Source organism: Taudactylus pleione, unplaced genomic scaffold (assembly GCF_031769625.1).
Source record: "Taudactylus pleione unplaced genomic scaffold, aTauple2 ptg000273l, whole genome shotgun sequence".
NCBI classification, from domain to species: Eukaryota; Metazoa; Chordata; class Amphibia; order Anura; family Myobatrachidae; genus Taudactylus; species Taudactylus pleione.
Window position 1 is genome coordinate 2309967 of NW_028284675.1, and position 21563 is coordinate 2331529.

A 21563-nucleotide genomic window follows, 5' to 3' on the forward strand; every position below is an offset into this window, starting at 1 on the left:
CCCTACTCAAGTGGTTAAAATATAGTAGCACACTATTTACTAAGTATGTTAGGTTATTTATATAACAATATTGCCTACTGTTCTGCTATTGAGGGTTTAAGCACTTAAAAGAGAGTTTAAGTAGATAAAAGTGTTTCTCTGTTGTGTTTTTAGTGCCACAAAAGTTCTTCAACATTGAAACAGTGACAGCAACTAGGGATGGGTATCTCTGGCAGCTAAGGGTTCGTATCTCTGGCAGATAAGGATGGGTATCTCTGGCATACAGTTGTCCTTCTAGTGATGGGGACATCGGGTTACAGATGATGTATACGGAATGCCTTAGTAGCCAATTGATTGTAATAAATTGTTTATGTCATGGACATCTTGTGGCATATTTGTACCATTATAAAACAGCACATACATTTCAATGCTTCATAAAAAAATAATGTTAATGATGGGCTTATTCTCATAAGATTCTACACACTTATGGGGCTATTTATTATCATTAGTTTTACTAAAATAAAGTGAAAAGGGGTGTTTTTAACACCCTTTTCACATTTTAGTATCACATACATTTACTAAAGGGCAATTGGAGTAGAATTCTTAAATTCTACTCCAAACCCCAATTATCACATATTTTTAGTAAGCAGATCACATTTCCCATAATTGTAATGGGAAATGTGATCTGGCCAAAGTTACTAAAAAATAAAATGTTAAACTTAGTGGCACTCGGGATGCTACTGTCTGTGTTGGCTACCAGCAGATACATTTTTTTTTTATTTTTGACAGAATATATTTTACACCATGAAGTCTCTTTAATATGGGGACTCGGGCAGATTCCAAATGTTGTAGATGTGGGTCAGCTGAGGCAACTTCTGGCACCTCCTTTGGGAGTGAGTGCCAGGCTGTGCACATTTTTTGGAACCAGGTTTGGGACTGCGTGCGTACTACTCTATCTGCTTTGCCCCCCTTTGACCCACTTATATGTCATTTTGGTTCTCCCTCGAAGAATCGTTTAATATCATAACCTATGAGTATGCTTTTAAGTTGCTATATTTGGCCAAGGTTATAATAGCACGGACATGGCTTGGGGTTGATCTTCCTCTTTTTCACAGCTGGGTTTCATTAGTCAATGATACTGTTAACCATGAGAGATTTCTGCATACAGCTAGAGGAACTTTGCCCACCACTCTCTAGTTCCGCCAATTGTCCCCATGGTACACGTCTCACTATGGTCAAAGGGGTAGCACCTTCTCACCGCCTGCAATTGGTTGGTTTAGAGGGGCTGCCAGCATGTGCATCTGTATTATGTTACTTCCTGCCACACAGTTTTAATATATTGTTTAATACCATGTTCTGCACATATATATATATATATATACATACACACACACACACACACACATATATATACACATATACATATGCTGCAGCATAACCACATGTCTGTAATGTACTTTTCTATATGTCAATGATATTTTTATTGTCCATTTTGTGTCCGTGTTTTGTCAGATGGGATTTGCAGGGATAGAGCTTTATTGCAAGCTCTGTCCCTGCAAGGGATTTTTTTATAAATTCCTGTGATATTTCAGAAATATCACACTACAACCACAATTTAAATGTGGATTGTAGTAAATAGGGCCATAGTATCTTATGCTGGCAGATACACATTCAGGCCAAGGGTCAATAAGCAAGTCCATCACTGCAGGGATGTTAAAAAGCTGCAGTTATATGAGGATAGTGATAAGTTGCTGCAGTTATAGAGTATAATATGATGATAGTGATAAGTTGCTGCAGTTATAGAGTACAATATGAGGATAGTGATACATTGTTGCAGTTATAGAGTATAATATGATGATAGTGATAAGTTGCTGCAGTTATAGAGTATAATATGATGATAGTGATAAGTTGCTGCAGTTATAGAGTACAATATGGGGATAGTGATAAGTTGCTGCAGTTAGAGGGTACAATATGGGGATAGTGATAAGTTGCTGCAGTTATAGGGTACAATATGAGGATAGTGATAAGTTGTTGCAGTTATAGAGTACAATATGATGATAGTGATAAGTTGCTGCAGTTATAGAGTACAATATGAGGATAGTGATAAGTTGCTGCAGTTAGAGAGTACAATATGAGGATAGTGATAAGTTGCTGCAGTTATAGAGTATAATATGATGATAGTGATAAGTTGCTGCAGTTATAGAGTACAATATGAGGATAGTGATACATTGTTGCAGTTATAGAGTACAATATGAGGATAGTGATACATTGTTGCAGTTATAGAGTACAATATGAGGATAGTGATAAGTTGCTGCAGTTATAGAGTATAATATGAGGATAGTGATAAGTTGCTGCAGTTATAGAGTACAATATGAGGATAGTGATAAGTTGCTGCAGTTATAGAGTACAATATGAGGATAGTGATAAGTTGCTGCAGTTATAGAGTACAATATGAGGATAGTGATAAGTTGCTGCAGTTATAGAGTATAATATGAGGATAGTGATAAGTTGCTGCAGTTATAGAGTACAATATGGGGATAGTGATAAGTTGCTGCAGTTATAGAGTACAATATGAGGATAGTGATACATTGTTGCAGTTATAGAGTACAATATGAGGATAGTGATACATTGTTGCAGTTATAGAGTACAATATGAGGATAGTGATAAGTTGCTGCAGTTAGAGAGTACAATATGAGGATAGTGATACATTGTTGCAGTTATAGAGTACAATATGAGGATAGTGATACATTGTTGCAGTTATAGAGTACAATATGAGGATAATGATAAGTTGCTGCAGTTATAGAGTACAATATGAGGATAGTGATAAGTTGCTGCAGTTATAGAGTACAATATGAGGATAGTTATAAGTTGCTGCAGTTATAGCGTATAATATGATGATAGTGATAAGTTGCTGCAGTTATAGAGTACAATATGATGATAGTGATACATTGTTGCAGTTATAGAGTACAATATGAGGATAGTAATATATTGTTGCAGTTATAGAGTACAATATGATGATAGTGATACATTGTTGCAGTCATAGAGTATAATATGATGATAGTGATAAGTTGCTGCAGTTATAGAGTACAATATGAGGATAGTGATAAGTTGCTGCAGTTAGAGAGTACAATATGAGGATAGTGATAAGTTGCTGCAGTTATAGAGTACAATATGAGGATAGTTATAAGTTGCTGCAGTTATAGCGTATAATATGATGATAGTGATAAGTTGCTGCAGTTATAGAGTACAATATGAGGATAGTGATAAGTTGCTGCAGTTATAGAGTACAATATGGGGATAGTGATAAGTTGCTGCAGTTATAGGGTACAATATGAGGATAGTGATAAGTTGCTGCAGTTATAGAGTACAATATGAGGATAGTGATAAGTTGCTGCAGTTATAGAGTACAATATGAGGATAGTGATAAGTTGCTGCAGTTAGAGAGTACAATATGAGGATAGTGATAAGTTGCTGCAGTTATAGAGTACAATATGAGGATAGTTATAAGTTGCTGCAGTTATAGCGTATAATATGATGATAGTGATAAGTTGCTGCAGTTATAGAGTACAATATGATGATAGTGATACATTGTTGCAGTTATAGAGTACAATATGAGGATAGTGATAAGTTGCTGCAGTTATAGAGTATAATATGAGGATAGTGATAAGTTGCTGCAGTTATAGAGTACAATATGAGGATAGTGATAAGTTGCTGCAGTTATAGAGCACAATATGAGGATAGTGATAAGTTGCTGCAGTTATAGAGTACAATATGAGGATAGTGATAAGTTGCTGCAGTTATAGAGTATAATATGAGGATAGTGATAAGTTGCTGCAGTTATAGAGTACAATATGGGGATAGTGATAAGTTGCTGCAGTTATAGAGTACAATATGAGGATAGTGATACATTGTTGCAGTTATAGAGTACAATATGAGGATAGTGATAAGTTGTTGCAGTTATAGAGTACAATATGAGGATAGTGATAAGTTGCTGCAGTTATAGAGTACAATATAAGGCTACTGATAAATTGCCGCAGTTATAAAGTGCAATATGAGGATAGTCTCCAAAGTGGAAGAATAGAAAAAGTAAAAAATAAAAAGAGCACAATGTTACAAGATTGTAAATGGCACTTTTTATTTTTTTCAATTTAATTTATGGAAAAAAAATCCAAAGTCTGTCATAGATGTGATTTTATGAAAGACATTGTTGGACAAGTGGCTGCGGATGTGCACTGATCCAGATGAAGGCAAGTCACTTTTTCTAGCATCAAACAAACATAAAAAACAAATAAGAAAAACAGGTCGCAAAACACTTTTGCTTTTAACTTATGTGCCCAGCAGGTTACCTGCAATAATGTAAACGTGTACTGGCACAGTAGTGGTGCGCATGGTGAATATTACAATATATTCTAAAAGTTTAAAAGGACTAAACTAAAATAAAGATTATTAGATTAGAAAGTAAAGATTATGAGTTTGTAAAATAATATAAACAACAAAGGAAATCTTAGCTACACGAAAGGGGATGGGTACGGGATCCTGGCGGTCAGAATCCCGGCGTCGGCACCCCAACCAAGTTGCAATGAAGATGATTAAAAGGTAAGTACTCCTATCCTAACCATTAACCCTACCCCTCCCTCACTCATGCCTAAACCTAACCCTCCCTCCCCGCACTCTACACCTATCCCCCCTCCACAGCCTAACCCTAAACCTCCAGCTAGTGCCTAACCCTAACCCCTTATCCTAACCCTAACCCTCCCCCTAACCTCAGTACTTACCTTCGGGATTCCGGTGGTCACGATGCCAGTATTCTGATGTCAGGATTCCGGTGTCGGCATTCTGACCACTGGAATCCCAGCAGTCGAGATTCTGACCGCATCCCCACGAAAGTTATGTAAGCATTTAGTATGACAATTTGGCTACAGGAGCTCAGTTCCAATCAAAACTTGTCTATGGAGTAACTTCTCAGCAAAGAAATCATTATGACAACAATTTAAATTAATAATCGCAACATATGCAGAATAATTTATGATCTGAACAGGTACAGAAAATATGAGGAAAATCATTTTATAAATATGGGGGGATGAATTCTGCATTTGAATGTTGTCTATTGAAAACATTTATTTTCTAAGGAGGTTTTAATATATTATATGCATTGGCGGGGCATTCAACCACTGCTTAACCTGCCATAATCCGTCTTCATATTCTCTGGCAGAATTGTTAAAATGACAGCTTTAAAAAACATATCTGAGCTGGTTATTAAAATCTTTTTTATACATCTATAAGGACACGATTATTGTTGTCAGCTTTAATATGTTTCTCTTTACCAATCCATGGTGGAAAGTAAACTACACATTTACATGTTCTTCTAAGGCTATATGCCACTAATAATGGTTATCTTTGGAGGCATAATGACAAATCGTAATGCAGAAAAGTGTGTGCATAAAACCTAATTCAATATGCTGGAATTTAAATATACACTGTATTAGCTGATTGCTCATACTGACACTCTGCTTTATAGTACTGCAGACAGCTACATCAAATTAATGAAATACAAATATTGGCATACACAAATTCACTAAATTAGTTTGAATAACGCGTAGCATTTACTAGTAGTAACAAAGTTGGAGGCGATCTAAAGCTAAAAAAATACCAAATCTGTTTCAGTGGCAGAAATTGCTTTGCCTTGGAGCCTGAAATATAATTTAAATCTCTTAAACTGTTTCATTCACATATATTGTAAAATGTTATCCATTCCCAAAATAATCATCCCTCTACCTTTCGTCAGCAGTAATTCTTACATTAAGGAATTCAAATTGGACTCATAGCTCTCCTTTAAAGATAAATTGAATATCTAAATCTGTAGACTACATCCGTTCACAAAACATCAAGCCATAAATAATATGTTATTTATGCCAATTAGGCTCCTCCCCAGAATAATACTGTGTTTAAGTCATGTCCCCTGACTCATTTTCCATTGGAAATATAATGACAGGGGTCCCTGTCTCTGCATATGTTTTCTGTTTAAAAAGAGTTGTTGGAAGCAGTCTTTAGCCTTCTATAAAATAAGACAAACACCACAGCTATCTTGGAAAAAAATAAATCCCTCTTAAGGCACAGAATAAAAATTTGAATTACATTTGACACTTCAATCCCAAAATGTATTTCTGGAAATCATTAGATGAAAAGCGGTTGTCCATTCTGATAAAGTGTATTTTCTGATATGAATGAAAATAGGGCCTGATTCAGAGCCGCTCGTAAGCGGCCGCTCGTTCGCTCCGAGCGATGTTCGCACAACTGCGCATGCGTATGGGTCATAATGCGCATGCGCCAACCAGTCATTGCGGTCAGGAATCGAGCGCTCCCAAAATAGCGAGTGCCTGCTAATTTGAGTGACAGGATGAGGCGTTTGTGGGTGGTAACAGGGGAAGGTGCTTGAAAACGGGGAGGGGAGATCCGAACGCAGGCGTGCCAAACGGTCAAAACGGGCGTTTTAAGGGTGTGCATAATTAACAAAGCAGCGTCATCGACCACGTCACTTGGTTGTTTCTTAGCCTGAACTGTTCGCATGATTGCGGTAGGAAAATCCAACCACAAGCACTGCGAGCAGTTCAGATGCCTTTCGATGTACTCGATTAATCTAACAAATAGCGGAGATGACGTAGGATGCGAGCGGCCAGGGGGCGTCTTTACAAAATAGCAAGCGCATGTTTCGTTCGCTCGCTCAGACATAGAGGCGTCAACAGACCGCAAAGAGCGAGCGCTCAATTTGAATAGCCGGCCCCTTTTCCTGAACGAGCGAGCGCAAATAGCGTCCGGCTCTGAATCAGGCCCATAGTCTAATTGTAACTGTGCACTGACAGTACAGGAAGCACAACATATTCACTGAGAACCCTACCAAATACTGAACTAAACACGTTAGAGGTTGAACAAATGGTACAGCCCACAACACACATATACAGTATGTTTGGGAGTGGATCTTTGACATATGCAGGAGGGATAGTGCACATATACAGTGATAATGATGATTTAGCGTAAATCAGGTGCATAGACTGCTGAAGAGGAGCGGAGATATGCCCAGCTCTGCGTATGATTGGAATTACGCTATTTTTTGCTTGCATATCTTTTTTTTTTGTAGTTTACACCCAATGTGGCAACAACTCTGCATCAGCTACACATGTATAATGGGACCTAGAGAAATGACAAACATAATGTTTCATTATAGTCTGCATAGAATTGTTGCCCCTGACAATTGTCTGTGGGCACCATTGTTCAAAAAAAAAAAAAAAAAGCTGCGTGCTAACCATTTGTTTTAGGGAATTCTAACAATTTCTTGCTACACATCTTCACTTCGCATTAGAGTTCCTCGCTGTACTTACCAGTCCCTAACTGATAACATCTAGCCCCTGTATACCTTTAGACAGGATGTATGATGGCTGGGGGAAAACAGGAGAGATATGTGGCTACTTAAGATGAGTCACATAATTTACCTCATTTACATATAATTCACTGTTGGATATATTACAAGCAGACAACAGAATGCAGTAATACCCAAATATTTGAGTGGTTATTTGCATATTACAAATAACAAATACAATTAACTTGTATCTAAGAGTTAGGGATTGTAAACTAAAGGACACAAAATATATTTATGAATTGCTCATGTGCTTTGAACACCTAATGAATGAGAGAACAAGATATGGTCATGGTATGTATTTCAAACCATTAGCGGAAGTAATGAAAGGTATTATTTTTCCATTAAACATAAAAAGGGTCTAATTTGCATATGCTACATCTACATAATATGCCATTATCCGTGCGTGTTTCCTCATAATTGTCATTTTACATAAAGATTAAATAAAGGTAATCACCTGTAAGAAAAGTTGATGCGGCTGTAATACTTTTGGAAATAATAATCATAATCATATGTGTATTTTTCTCAATCATCCTTTTCAGTTTTAAAATTCTATTTTAATTTTGAGCAATTATTATTGATATAATAATTATCTATTGCTTCCATGTAAACAATTAAGTGAACTGAAATGCATTTCGGAAAAAAATACCTGGTTGCAGTAGGCAGAAATCATAAAATACTCCATCACAGTTACTGCAGCAATGTCCATCGGATAACCTTCAGTTAATGCACAACAATTTAATGATTCAGTAAACTTAAAATATACCTGACATCATATTATAGAGCTGCTAGTAACGTTCACCGATATATATATAAAAGCTATAGGGATCTACTGTATTACAGCTAAAGATATTTGAGGGTTGAGGTGGGCCAGCCTTACAAGATTTCCTAAAACTGTTGAGAAACGCTGGGAGCCATCTATGTGGAATTACAAAGACAACTGCTTGGACTTTACTAACAAACAAGAACATAGTTGTGGATGCTGCGTGATGTCAGTTCATGCTGGCATATTGACTTATTAGGTGCTAACTTGCAATGAGCACTATCATTGGATACAATGTTATTGGAGGAAGCAAACAGAAAAAAAAAAGAAAAATAATTTTACATCTCACTGGCAGCAAAAAATACAATATAAAATGTCTTCAGAACACCATCAAATCAATATTTTATTATTAAATCTTATTTTCCAATAGCCACTGTACCATCAAATAATGTTTCTTTCCATAAGATAAATCACATGTTAGATAGCAAATCTGCCCACATACAGCTAACTGGATAAGAATATCAACAAAGGAGAAGATTTATTTATAATGGGTGCAGGGTGTGCGTGGCACACGGGCCCCTGGGTCCGCACACCCTGCACCCATAAAACTTACCTCTCCGGAGTCCCACGTCGGCTCTGGTGTCTGCGCCTGTAAAAAACGGCTGTAAAATGGGCGCCACAGCCACCTTCCCGACGTTTGCGCATGCGTAGTACAGGGAAAATGGCCGCCGCGGCCATTTTCCCGGTGACCTGCGCATGCACTATAGACTCTGGGCACACTCTAGTGCCCAGAGTCTATAACAGCGGCGCTGGCCACGCACCGATCAGTGCACAGTTGCCCGCCGGACAAAGAGGAGGGGGGCTGTGACGGAGACTGCACAAGGCCCCCCTAATCTTTAGAAACGCCCCTGCTTGCTAAGGTCTGTCTCGTTGAACAGCTTCCATGGCGGAAACAGGAATATCTAGCACTGCAGAAGAGAAGGACCTGGTCGCCCCCTCCAGGAATGGGGTACGTATGGGAAGGGTTGTTGGCAGATGGGACATAGCGGAGTGAGGGATGAGAGTGGGGGCGGAGCAATGAGAACAGGGGGCAGGGCTGGAGAGAGTGGGAGGTTGGGCAACACAGGCAGACTGAGGTGTCTCGGGTTCTTTTACTAGTAAATTTAAAAACCGAATCTTATTGGGTATCAGCTGTCACGAGTTTTGGATAGCCAATAAGATTCGGTTTTTAAATCCGAACGGAACCGAGTAGAACCGAATCCGCTCACCCCTACAATAAAGTAGTCCAATATTCTACAAACCGCCTCCTCATATAATAATGTGCTGTGCAACGTAGAATTGGTCCTAGTCTTCTAGTAGAGACCACTTCTAATTTGCTGGCCGTCTATTAAGCACATCAACATTGTGTGTGATGACGTGTCATTGAAATGAAGGCATGGCCATAACACATTAGTGGCACAGCTTAATACATTAGTCAGTAACGTGTGGTGAGGTCAATGGCTGGGGAGGCACAAATGGAGATGGGTCTCAGTGATGGGAGCCTGTCTCATCCCCTCACTAAACTAAGCTTTAGTGTCCGATCTCTAAACACTGCAGTGCACTTCCTGGTCACATGACACATCCAAGGTGTCCATCAGTGCTCAAGGCACGCACCCAATACTCAGAGGCATGCCTCTATTAGCTTTCTTTCTGTGCAGCTTACTGCCCATGGTGTGGCCCTGTCCCCAGTTCTGCAAGCAGTGTCTGACTATGCAGAAGCGAGGCTGAGCTGTTGCTGCCTCATCTCTCTTCTTCCTGCAGTCCCAGGGAGCTCCACAAAGCTATTAAGTGTTAACTATAAAAATTATTACAATGCACAAAGAAGATATTTATAAGTTATAAATATCTTCTTTGTATTATTCTAATCATTTAAATATCAAATCTCGGGAGTATGACAGGGGAGGCTCTGCCAACCCTGCCTACCCTGACTGCACTTCCCTGATCACTGACTTAGGGTGTGCCATATTCTAAGTATTAGGCAGCTGCTGGCAATACCTCTTCCCTGAAACAAGCCCACATTGTTGTCTGCCAGTGGCAGTGCACACGGCAGAAGGCCAGACATCTACCAAGAGTGCCAGTAGTCAAGGCACAAGTTATGACTGCGAGGATAGCAGGTCAGGCTCCTAAAATCAACACTATAATTATCACTATAAGTTAAAACTTACCAACACAATATCCTACTAAGTTAAGGTACTGTCCATCAGCGCAGGAGGTCTTACAGCTTCCTCCAATAAGATTGGCGTGAGGGTGGCATGTCAGACAATTGGTTTCCGAAGGCCCACTGCACTCTTTGCAGGATGGGTGGCAAGCTGCAAAAGAAGAACAGGTGAACATTTTACTGACATATGAAGTTTATCTCTACTATAATGGCTACAAATGCTTAAATTGTACTGATCTCTAACACACAATAGAGACGGGATCGGTATGATATACCGACAGTCGTGATCCTGGCAGTCAGAGTCCCGATGCCGGGATCCCGACAGGGTTTAAAATGGGCTGGAATGGGGTGGAACTACGTTATGTCACTTCTATTATGAGACAAAACCTGTTCAACCTCCTCGGGCCCACCTCAGCCCGCTGCCGCAGGGAGGCTGGGTGTCCACTGACATTTTGATACCAGCGGGTGCCGGCTCCTTGCCCACAGCGCCAGCCAGAGTCATGTCGTCTCTCCCATAGTTCCGAGGAGCAGCCTGTCGGAAGCCTGCGGATGCAGGAGCAGGGCTTAAGGTAAGTATAAGGTTATTTTTTGTGTAAATGGCACAACAGGGAGCATTACTACAGGGGGCATTACTATATTGGGAACAACTACAGGGGGACTATTGAAGACATTACTACTGGGGATATTACTATTGGGGGCACTACTACAAGGGACATTACTACTAGGCGCAATACTATTGAGGGCATTACTATTGGGGCACTACTACAGGGGGAATTACTACTGGAACATTACTATTGGGGGCACTACTACAGGGAGCATTACTACTGGGGGGCATTACTATTGAGGGCACTACTACAGGGAGCATTACTATTGGGGGCATTAGTATTGGGGGCACTACTACTGAGGGCATTGCAAAGGGGGCACCACTACTGGGGGCACTGCATAAGGTACACTACCACTACTGGAGGCATTGCATAAGGAGCTCCACTACTGGGAGCATTGCATAAGGAGCACCACTACAGTGGGTATTGCATAAGTGGCACTACTGCTGTGGGCATTATATAGGGCACTACTACTGTCGGGCATTATGTGTATTAGGGGCACTACTACTGTGGGCATTGTGTATAATGGGCACTACTGTGTGTCTTAACATGAATGAGGGACACTACTATGTGGTATAATGTGAATCAGGGGCACTATGTGAAGTGTAATGTGGATAAGATTGTGCTACTGTGTGGTCTAATTTAAATTGGGAAGACTATTGTGTAACAATGCCCCTTTCTTTTGAGACTAAATCCCCTTTTTCGGCGTGCACTGTCCTTTTATTGAAAATGCACTGAGGGGGAGGTGAGTTCCACCACTTTTCTAGGACCACTTTAAGCACTGCCGACATGGTTAACATACCGACACTTGTTGGTCGGTATGCTAACCCTCCCACTTTGGTGCCTAACCCTAACCTCCCCCCCCCTAGTGCCTGAACCTAACCTTCCCCTCTCCGCACGCTAAACCTAACCCTCCCCTCTTAGTGCGTAACCCTAACCCTCCCCCAACCTCGCTACTTACCTTCCGCATCCCGGCGGTCGAGATGCTGGCGCCGGGATTCTGACCAGCGTATGGATGCCGAACGGTGAATGCATCCCAATAGAGAATCAAAGTACAAAGGGTTTCATTCAGACCCGGTCACAAGCGCTGAGCGCTTGCAACCGGGTCGATGTTAAGGCCCTGCACACGTGCAGCGGCCGCACTGTGCGTGCGCAAGCCCCGGAGCGAGAGAGACATTCTCTTGCTCCGGAGCTCACTACAAAAGGGGCGGCTGTCGATGGTTACCAACAGCTCGCCCCGTTTTGTAGGCGGGGTGGGGGGGGTGGCTACACAAACAGAGGCGTTCCTAACGAAACGCCTGCCGTTTTGTAGGCGGCCGCACTGGCATCAGCAGTGATGTCAGTGGGGAGCTTCCTGCTCAATCAGAGCAGGAAGCTCCCTGGGGCTTGCGGCTGCCGAGACCCAACCTTAGGGTCTCATTGCAAGCACAAATGGTCGCGATGGTCTTGACTATCGCGACCATCAACCTGGTCGGTCGCTAAAGCTGTGGGTGGTAACCCACAGCTTAGCTAGCGACCAGGAGGCCACACTTAAAAATATCAAGCTATGGGCAACATCACTTTTAAAACTCACTTCTAAAAACTCTCACTTTAGTAAATATACCCCTTAAGGTTCAGCCAACACAAAGCCCATCTGTCCTTGTGTCTTGCATGCGTTCAGAAGGTAGGTGCCCAGTTGACACCCAGAAATGCCCATTTCACGGACGACGAGAACCAACCCCGAACGGAGCCTCCATCATAGTGTTTATGCATGGTGCGGCGTATACATAGTTTGCTAAAAATCGCTAGATGCATCAGCAGAAACAGGCTCTAAATGCACAAGCAACACTAACCAACATTCATCCCTCATGGCTGTGATTGAGTTAATAGATGGGATCTCTAAACTACTAGTAAATGTAAAGAAAACAAAAAAATATTATCACACATAAATTTTTATACAGTCCGGGGTACTGGAAGCGGTGTCACATGTGAAAAACAGCAATAAATAAAACAGAATTTGACCTTTAAAGAGAATGGCCTACACTTGCTGGTGCATTCATATATTGTCCTTGTGGGAAAATATTTATTACTGTACAATTTTTTTTTTTTCTTAATACCATTTTTAAGTCCCATTTGCAGCTTTAAGATTTACTCACCATGACAAGTTACATCCTTGCTGTAAAATCCTTCGGGACAGCGCTGTAAGCATGCCCCATAGTGCAGCACTTCTGGCGGAGAGCAGTCAGTGCAGTTTACATGGTTCCTTCCACTACAGCTTCTACACGAGGAGTGACATTCTGCATGGAGGAATGTTAGTGCAATTACATGGATTGCTGTTTTTCTCAAAAATAATTAAAGTCAGGGAATGTAGTTTTTTCAATGTAATAATATTACTTGCAATACAAACTGTTAGACTACTAGGGTTTGCTGGGCTCGCCAGTAAATACAGTAGAAAATAAAAATATAGTGTTTATGTGATACAGATTGCATACCATGAATGCACAATAATCTACAATACGAATTGTTATTTTTTTGAGTGCACAGCACCATCAAATCTGGACAGAGGTGCTCTGGGGTTTTTTTTCAGCAAGGGGTCGAGGCGTGGTTCAAGATTGGTATTTGGTGCAATAATGCATATAATCGGCACTGTTTGTAAAATGGTTAGCATTACTGCCTCATAGCACTGAGGTCTTGGGTTCGATTCCCACCACCTAACTGTATGGAGTTTGTATATTCTCCCTGTGCTTGCATATTCTCCCTGTGTTTTCTCCGGTACCCTGATTTCATCCACAAACCAAAAACATACTGATAGGTTAATTGGATTCTGGCAATAAAAGTGAACCTTATTGGACGTACATGTGGTAAAGAATATAGATTGTAAGCTGCACTGGTGTGAATGACCAAACATTCTTTGTAAAGTGCTGTGGAATATGTGTGTGATATATATAAATAACTGATATATAAATAATAATTCCTAGAATATATACTTGTGGATTTATAGTAACCAATTATTATGTTTAGATGTTAATATAATTACGGATATAAATGTTAATATAATTACAGATATATTTATAGCGGTCAATAAATCCCTACTTGACACGTTAACAAGGAAGGAAGCTATATTGTTAACAACACAATAATGTTTATTTCATTAACTTAAGGTTGATGTATAATTTGTTGTCCACTCCACAGTGAGTGAACAGGAGTCTTCCACAGGAAAAGATCTGTCGTAGAAAAAAAGTTATCATATAACAGAAGTGACTACTTTACTTGTTAACATATTAATTTGACTTATCTACAAAGTTACTGCAATGAATCAAAAATGCAAATTTCATAAACGTGCATAACATTTCCACCATTCTCCATTTTGGAAGAGGCTCACAGATGTGTTCTTATATACAGATCAGGGGTTTTATAGCTTTCACCATTTTGTTTTCATTCCTATGCACTGAAATCAAATGAGGCATTCAGGATGTAATTATCTTGCCTAGTATAACATTATGGTGCAATACGTGTTTGTTACAGTATCTCTCCTATCCTACCATATTTAATGTACGCCTACTGTGTGTTTTGTCAAGGCTGAGAGACTTGGACAGTTGCTGTTCTGTGCTCTCCACATAGTGCATTAATTAAACTACTAGGCCATGAATAGAACTCAACAAAACGCAACAACTATCAAACTCTGGTGAAAAACTAGTGTGTTTATCAAAGGCTCACTCCAACCTTAACAAATAATCACAAAAATCAGGAGATTCTGTGCGATCTATGTACTAAGCCTTGGAGAGGGATAACGTGAATGTAGATAAAGCATACTTATCGCCTTTGTATAAAGCCTTTCCGGGAGCAGCCAAGAGAGCTCCTGCTGCAGGCTGGTTCGGGGTCAGAGCTGTACTGTTGCTGTAAATAGGCCCCGCCTCTTTCCCGGAAAAGAGCGCGTTGCGGGTCCCCAGAGAGGGGGCGGAGCTAAATGCAGCAAATTTACCGTTTAGCCCCGCCCCCTCCTCGCAGACTTGTGAATTCCCCATTAAATCTCCCAAATCTGCCTGCTTCACTAGGAATTTCGGGAGTGTAGACAAGTATGCGATAAAGTACCAGCCAATCAGCTCCTGTCATTTTTCAAACACAACCTGTAAAGAGTCAGTTAGAAGCTGACTGATTGGTATTTTATCTCCATCCACTTTCTCTCTCTCCAAGGCTTAGTACATAGACCCCTAAATATTTTAATAAATACAAAAATGAATACGACGGTTTAAATGGCACTAGGTGGCTTACATTGCCCATCGTTTACTAGTACTACATAAACATTTGTTAGTTACCATACAACTTCTATATTAATTAAGAAAGAGGTTGTGTGTGTTATACTAAGCATCATCCACTTTCTAGTGTACTAACAACAACAAAAACATTCTTTGTGGCATTATTCATGGTAATGAAGCCTATCAATTCATAGCAACCACTACTTAATGAAGTGCCTCAGTGATGTCACTGCTTCCTAGTAAATCAACAGACTACACTTTCATGAAGATATAACCAGGCCACAAAATGGTTGCACGCACTATCTGTAGGGAACGTGCATTTTAAACTTAAAACTGACAGTCGTATATACTGATGCTAGCGAGAGATCAAGAATTGTTCATTTTTTTATGCATCTTTACTCTTGTTAGGTGTGGGTGATAAATTGTCACAAGTTATGAAATGGTCCAGTGGAAAATGTTCAAACCTGTAGGCACTTAATTAGACATTCCATCTGTCCTTATCTGCACTAAACCAGATTTGCTGATAGCCTCAAGTGGTCCTGTTTACCAAACTGCAATTCATTTTAGTTTGCCATTTTCAAACTGTATGGAAATTAAAGCTGTGAATGAAACATTAATTTTGTCTACAGGCGAATTGGCTGAATGATGGTGTGTGCCCTTTCATGATTAAAATGATTGAATCATATACCCTGCCTTGAGGCTCTGAATAGAAAATACAAGCATATCAAAGCATCTAGTTATGACACGAATCGATTCAAACTCACCTTGAGCAAACATCTTACATAAAATAGTGTGGTTAGAGAAGTGCATGAGTATTTTTTCATGTGGAAGAACCTGATAAAACTGAATAATTACACTTGGACACACAACACAAGACACTATTCAATATACTGCAAATACAGTAGATGATATTTTAGGGAATCCCCAAAACCTACTTTTTTAAACATATTAATAGACACGCTTGACTTTTATTCTGACACTGGATCAAGTAAATATTTCACATCTTATGCTGGGCATGGACTATACAATTTTCTGTCAGATATCTGTCCAATCTGGTCGGTTGGTTGGAATGAAAACCTGGTAATGTATGGGAGCAAATGACAAGCGTCCATTTGCTCACAAACACTGGAAAATAGCCAAAAATGGTTGTTCAGACAAATTGGTTAAAACACACAAATGTAACCAATTTGAAAAAAAAAATTCTCCTTTTTTCAGTGTTTAAAACCATATGATCGAGTGTCATTTGCTCCCATACATTACCAGGTTTTCATTCCAACCAGCCAGATTGGACAGAAAATTGTATAGTGGATGCCCAGCTTAAGTGTTTTAATGTTAAATTTGTTAACATTGCCCAAAAGGTTTCATTTTTTTAAAATTTATAATTAAAAATCTTATTCTGAAAGTTATGACTGAGGTTTCTTAATAAATTAGTTTTTTTTGTCTAACAGAAATAGTTACTCTGACTTAATTCAGGAGGTACTATATTTTAGTTATTATAGTCCTTGATTAATTCAGAATAGCAATTGCTGTGAAATTAAACACATTGTGAAAATTCTTTGTTTTGAAATATGCTGCTGCAGGCTGAGGATGTACCTGTTGGATTGCCTCTATCATCATTTGGAGACAGGTTTGCTGTATATGAAATGGTTTTGTTTTGTTTGGTGAGACTCATCTGATAATTATATCAGATGAGCAGATTTTATTAGTATTTTCAGTGCATTCCCTACTAAAATGGCATGAAAAAGTTTTTGCCCCTTTTCCTGATTTCTTCTATTTTTACATATTTGTATGCTGGTACACACTAGACTATGTCTAGTGTGTACCGACCTAGTTAGCGACGGGAGCATGGTCCCCGCTGATGATATTGCACGTCGGACCTGCATGCAGGTCCGTTGGGTGATGTCGCTGGCGAAGCGCGGGAGCGCACATCATCAGCGGCATAGCAGGTACACACTGGCCAATGTGCCCGACATATCACTGAGCCCTGAAGCTAATTGATTGCGCCGCACTGGGTAGAGCTATTCAATTAATTTGCCTTTTCCCTGCATTGTAGACACTACTATAAGTTAACAGGCACTAACACATTGTGGGCTCTATTTACTACAATCCGCATATTGAATACAGATTGTAGTGTGATATCACAGGGATCACAGGGATTTACTACAAACTTACTACAAATCCCATGCAGGGACAGAGCTTGCGATAAAGCTCTGTCCCTGTGAATCCCCTCCGCACACTAGTCACTGTATTTAAAAAAAAAATACCGTGACAAAGTGCCCGCGCATGCGCCGACCGGTCGTCGCTGCTACACCCCCCTGCGCTAAGCCCCGCCCCCCACGATCATGAACCCCCAGAGACCCGCGGGTTGTAGTAGAATTTTACGAATCCTACTCCAATTGCCCTGTAATAACTATAGGTGATACTAAAATAATGTGAAAAGGGTGTGAAAACACCCTTTTTCACTTTATTTTAGTAAAAATAATGTTAATAAATAGTCCTGTGTCTGCTTAAAGTGCAGAATCAATTGGTTCTCCCGCATGTTAAAATGCAGAATATGCTTTTAATGCCTTAGGAGCTGTGAGGAAGAATCCTGCCTTTGGTAATTAGTGCGCTGAGTTCCCGAAGCTAACTGAATCGGGCAGCGTGATTAATTAACTATGGGGTATATCCCGCAGTTAATTGCACTTCCCCTTTAACTGTTTCAGATCTTCAAACAAAATTGAATATAAGACAAAATTACCTGCGTAAACACAAAATACAGTTTTTAAATTATCATTTCATTTATTGAAGGAAAAACGTTATCCAACACATACTGTATATCACAAATGTGAAAAATGATTTGCCCCCCTAAACTTAATAACTGATATAATTCAGCTAAATTAGAGGGTTTTAGAACATTAAGTGCCAATTTAAGATCCTGTCACAGCATCCCAATTGGATTCAAGTCACAACTTTGACTAGGTCACTCTAAAACCTTATTTTTTATTTCTATTGAGTCATTCAGAGGTGTGTTTCAGATTGTTGTCTTGCTGCATAACCCAATTGTGCTTGAGCTTCAGATAATAATGGGCTGATGACTGGATATTCTGCCTCAGAATCTTCTGGTAGAGAACAAAATTCATGATTCCATCGATTATGCCAAGTTTTTATGCAGATCCTGAAGCGGCAAATCATCCCCACACTATCAACTACCACCACCATGTTTGACTGTTGGTATGGTTCTTTTTTTGGAATGCTGTGTTAGCTTTACGCCTGATGTAATTGGACCCATTGCTTCCAAAAAGTTCCATTATTCACTCAACAGTCTACAGAACAATAATCCAAAAAGCTTGGGGTCATCAATGTGGTTTTTTTTTTTGCAAATGTGAGATTCCTTCAATAAACAAAATGATAATTTAATAACTGTATTTTGTGTTTACTCAGGTGGTCTTTGTCATATATTCAATTTTGTTTAATGTTCTAAAATAATTAAGTGTTACAAATATCCAAAAATAGAAGAAATCTACTACTACTACTACTACTACTACTACTACTGTATAATATTTTAATTGTTTGTGGGTGTATTACACTATATCTGCCCTGAGGCACTAGTTAATGCTCATTTGTCTAGCATCCTCTCTCCAATGCTTCTCACGATGCCTTCCTCCATGGGAAGGGTGATGCAACATGCTGTTTGCTGCGCTGCACTCTGCTGTATTGGCTCAGGCTGTGCTGTGTCCATGAGTAGATGTACTCTACAATGACTGTGTATAGGGGGCACATTGCACGCTTCTGTCTGGTGCGCAATACTCTGCTGTATTGGCATAGACCCGAGCTGCAAATTCAAAAATAGAAAAATAAAATATACTGTAGTTCTGTTATTTGTACTGTTTGGCACGCTTTATCATAATTCACTTTCTTCATGTGCCTCTATAGGCCCTGTGATCCACACAGTTTGAGGTTAATAATACTCTAGGAACAAAAAAATTATCTGATTTTATCTTTTTTTGTACAGTTTAAAAAAAAATTGAAATCCAAAACCAGTCATGGCGGTTTGGCAAATCCAAATCCGAACAACGAATCAGAGCCAAATCTAAATCCAGCAAAACTGGTCCTGCGCACATCTCTACTTCTACACAGTCCAAATGACTGTCAGATCGGCCATCTTGATCGGCGTTGATTACTCAGCCTACAGGAAACACAAACGGTTGAAAATATTTCCCCTTCATTCTAAGGACCTGAAAGTGACGTGGAGTGAGGGCGGAAATGTGGTTCCATGCCCATAAAGGCAACCAAAAGAAGAACTTTGTTCGCTCGCCACGTTTCGGGCATGGTGGCTCGATTCGCACGCCTTAGATTTGTATTCCCCCTCTATGTCCACATGGATAGTAAGGAATGCCGTTAGACAGTAAATGATGTCAGGGTCCGCTCGGTGAAGGACATCTAGACACTACCAAATACAAACCTTTTAAACTCTAAGCTCTTCCTAGAACTTGAACTTGATTGAAAGGTGTCACACCCATGTTTTCCCTACTCTGATCTTTCAACAGCTATGTAAAGGTATCACAGCAAACTGAATAATAAAAGCACTGAAAATATTTTTCAAGCTATGTTTCATCATTTCACAAATGTGAATGCGGATATAAATGGTTTTATTAAATTCTGGTTTCATAATTTGGAATAGGTCATATATAAGCCTTTGCAATTTGCAAATTTGGACATGAAGGGGTATACATACTAAAGTGCGGACATGTTGCCCATAGGGTATACATACTAAAGTGGACGTGTTGCCCATAGCAATTCAGAGCTATGAAATTGGAGGGGCCCAGGCCAGCTGCCACTTTTTAGTGCCAGCATAGGTTTCAGGAACTGGGCCACCCCCCTTCAAGACCCAGGCCCCCACGGTTGCCTCAACAGCCCTGAGTGGGACAGCATGCAAATGCGCTCTTGTGGGGGACACAGAGAGTGGGGCCATATTTCAAGAGTATGGGCGAATCAATTTGGAGGATTCTCAAATTTGTTTGAGAAACAGTCAATTACAGTGCATTGAACTTACTGTAAAATGCCAATCAGCTAGAATTAGCACGTCATATGTCTATAGCAGGGGTGTACAGACTTTTTTCTTGGAGTGCCAGATTACAAAAATGACTTTGAACAGAGGCACACAAAACAATTTCTCACAGTGCTTCCCAACAATTAGGTAAGGGTTCTTTACTGATAAAATCTTAGTCTAAAAAACAGTAAAACTAATACAAATCTCATGCCCCCAGTTATGTCTCTATATGCAGGCCAAGAGCCCTTACTTAAATATGTATGTGACAGACTAATACGTGCCTTCTCCTCCAACTGAAACCAATTTATATGCTCATCTTCCCCGATGATAGAATTGCCAATAACAAAATACAAAACAATAGCTTGGCTGCTAGCTCTCCATCTCTTACAACCTTCCAAAGAAGACCCAAGTAAGTTCCGAATCCAAGGAATAAAAGCCATACATTGTGTAAAAGGCCTTATGCCATTGAAAGCCAAAGAAATGGATAGCTATGCAATAATTATATGCTTAGTATGATCACAAAGGATCAGTTGAGATTGTCAGGAAGAAAGCTTGGAATGTCGGCCATGATCCCACATATGGATAAAGCATTATACTCGCATATGAAGATGCAAGAATTGACAAAGTAGATGTAAGTTCCATAAAAGGAAATTAACATGTTAATGACACATCTATCATTGTTCCAGCTTAGGGTGATTATGATGTACATGTTGATCTGGTCTGTCCAGGAGTGCCGGTGAGTTGCCCAGGGGAAATCGTTGACGACATCACATCATTTGCGAGTCGTCCAGTGTGTGGGCACCTTAAGACAACAATAAGTAAGTCCTACATTTGAACTTTTAAGCATCTTATTCAGCTGTCTCTCACTGTGGGGCGCTGTCTGCTGTTCCCCAGATACCAGTGGCGGATCCAGGGGGGGGGGCGATTGGAGCGATCGCCCCCTCTAGCACAGTTTGTCCGACCATTATCATCTCTCTCCTCTGCATCATTAAGTTCAGAGGAGAGAGATGATAATGGCTAGGCTGTGCTGTAATCGGAGCTCCCGGCGTCTCCCAGTTAGGAGGATGTGTCAGTGACAGGCTGTCACCTGACCCGGGAGCCTGGGAGGAAGCAATCACAGCCGGCTCCTCACACCCTGTGATCAGCTGTGTGGTCTAAATAGACCACACGCTGATCACTGCTTAAAAAACAAAAACAAAAACAAAAAAAAAACTTACATTTGTCCAGGGAGCGAAGATTGGGGCTCCCTCCAGGATGGGAGAGCAGCTGACCGAAGCCCGGAGGGAGAACATCACCGGAGCAGCGGAGGTATGTGAAAGTAAAGGGGGGGGAAGGGGGGGTTGC

General features: G+C 40.2%; 1 protein-coding gene across 2 annotated transcripts in view; it reads right to left on the reverse strand.

Moving 5' to 3' along the window:
- Window positions 1-21563, reverse strand: part of FRAS1 (Fraser extracellular matrix complex subunit 1) — a 539698-nt gene that overhangs the window by 179982 nt on the left and 338153 nt on the right. For both annotated transcript variants that reach the window (XM_088481448.1, XM_088481449.1), the window contains exons 19-20: window positions 13088-13228; window positions 10358-10501 (exon numbers count right to left, since the gene is read on the reverse strand). In XM_088481448.1, coding sequence (XP_088337574.1) covers window positions 10358-10501; window positions 13088-13228 — 285 coding nt within the window. The remainder of the gene's footprint in view (window positions 1-10357; window positions 10502-13087; window positions 13229-21563) is intronic.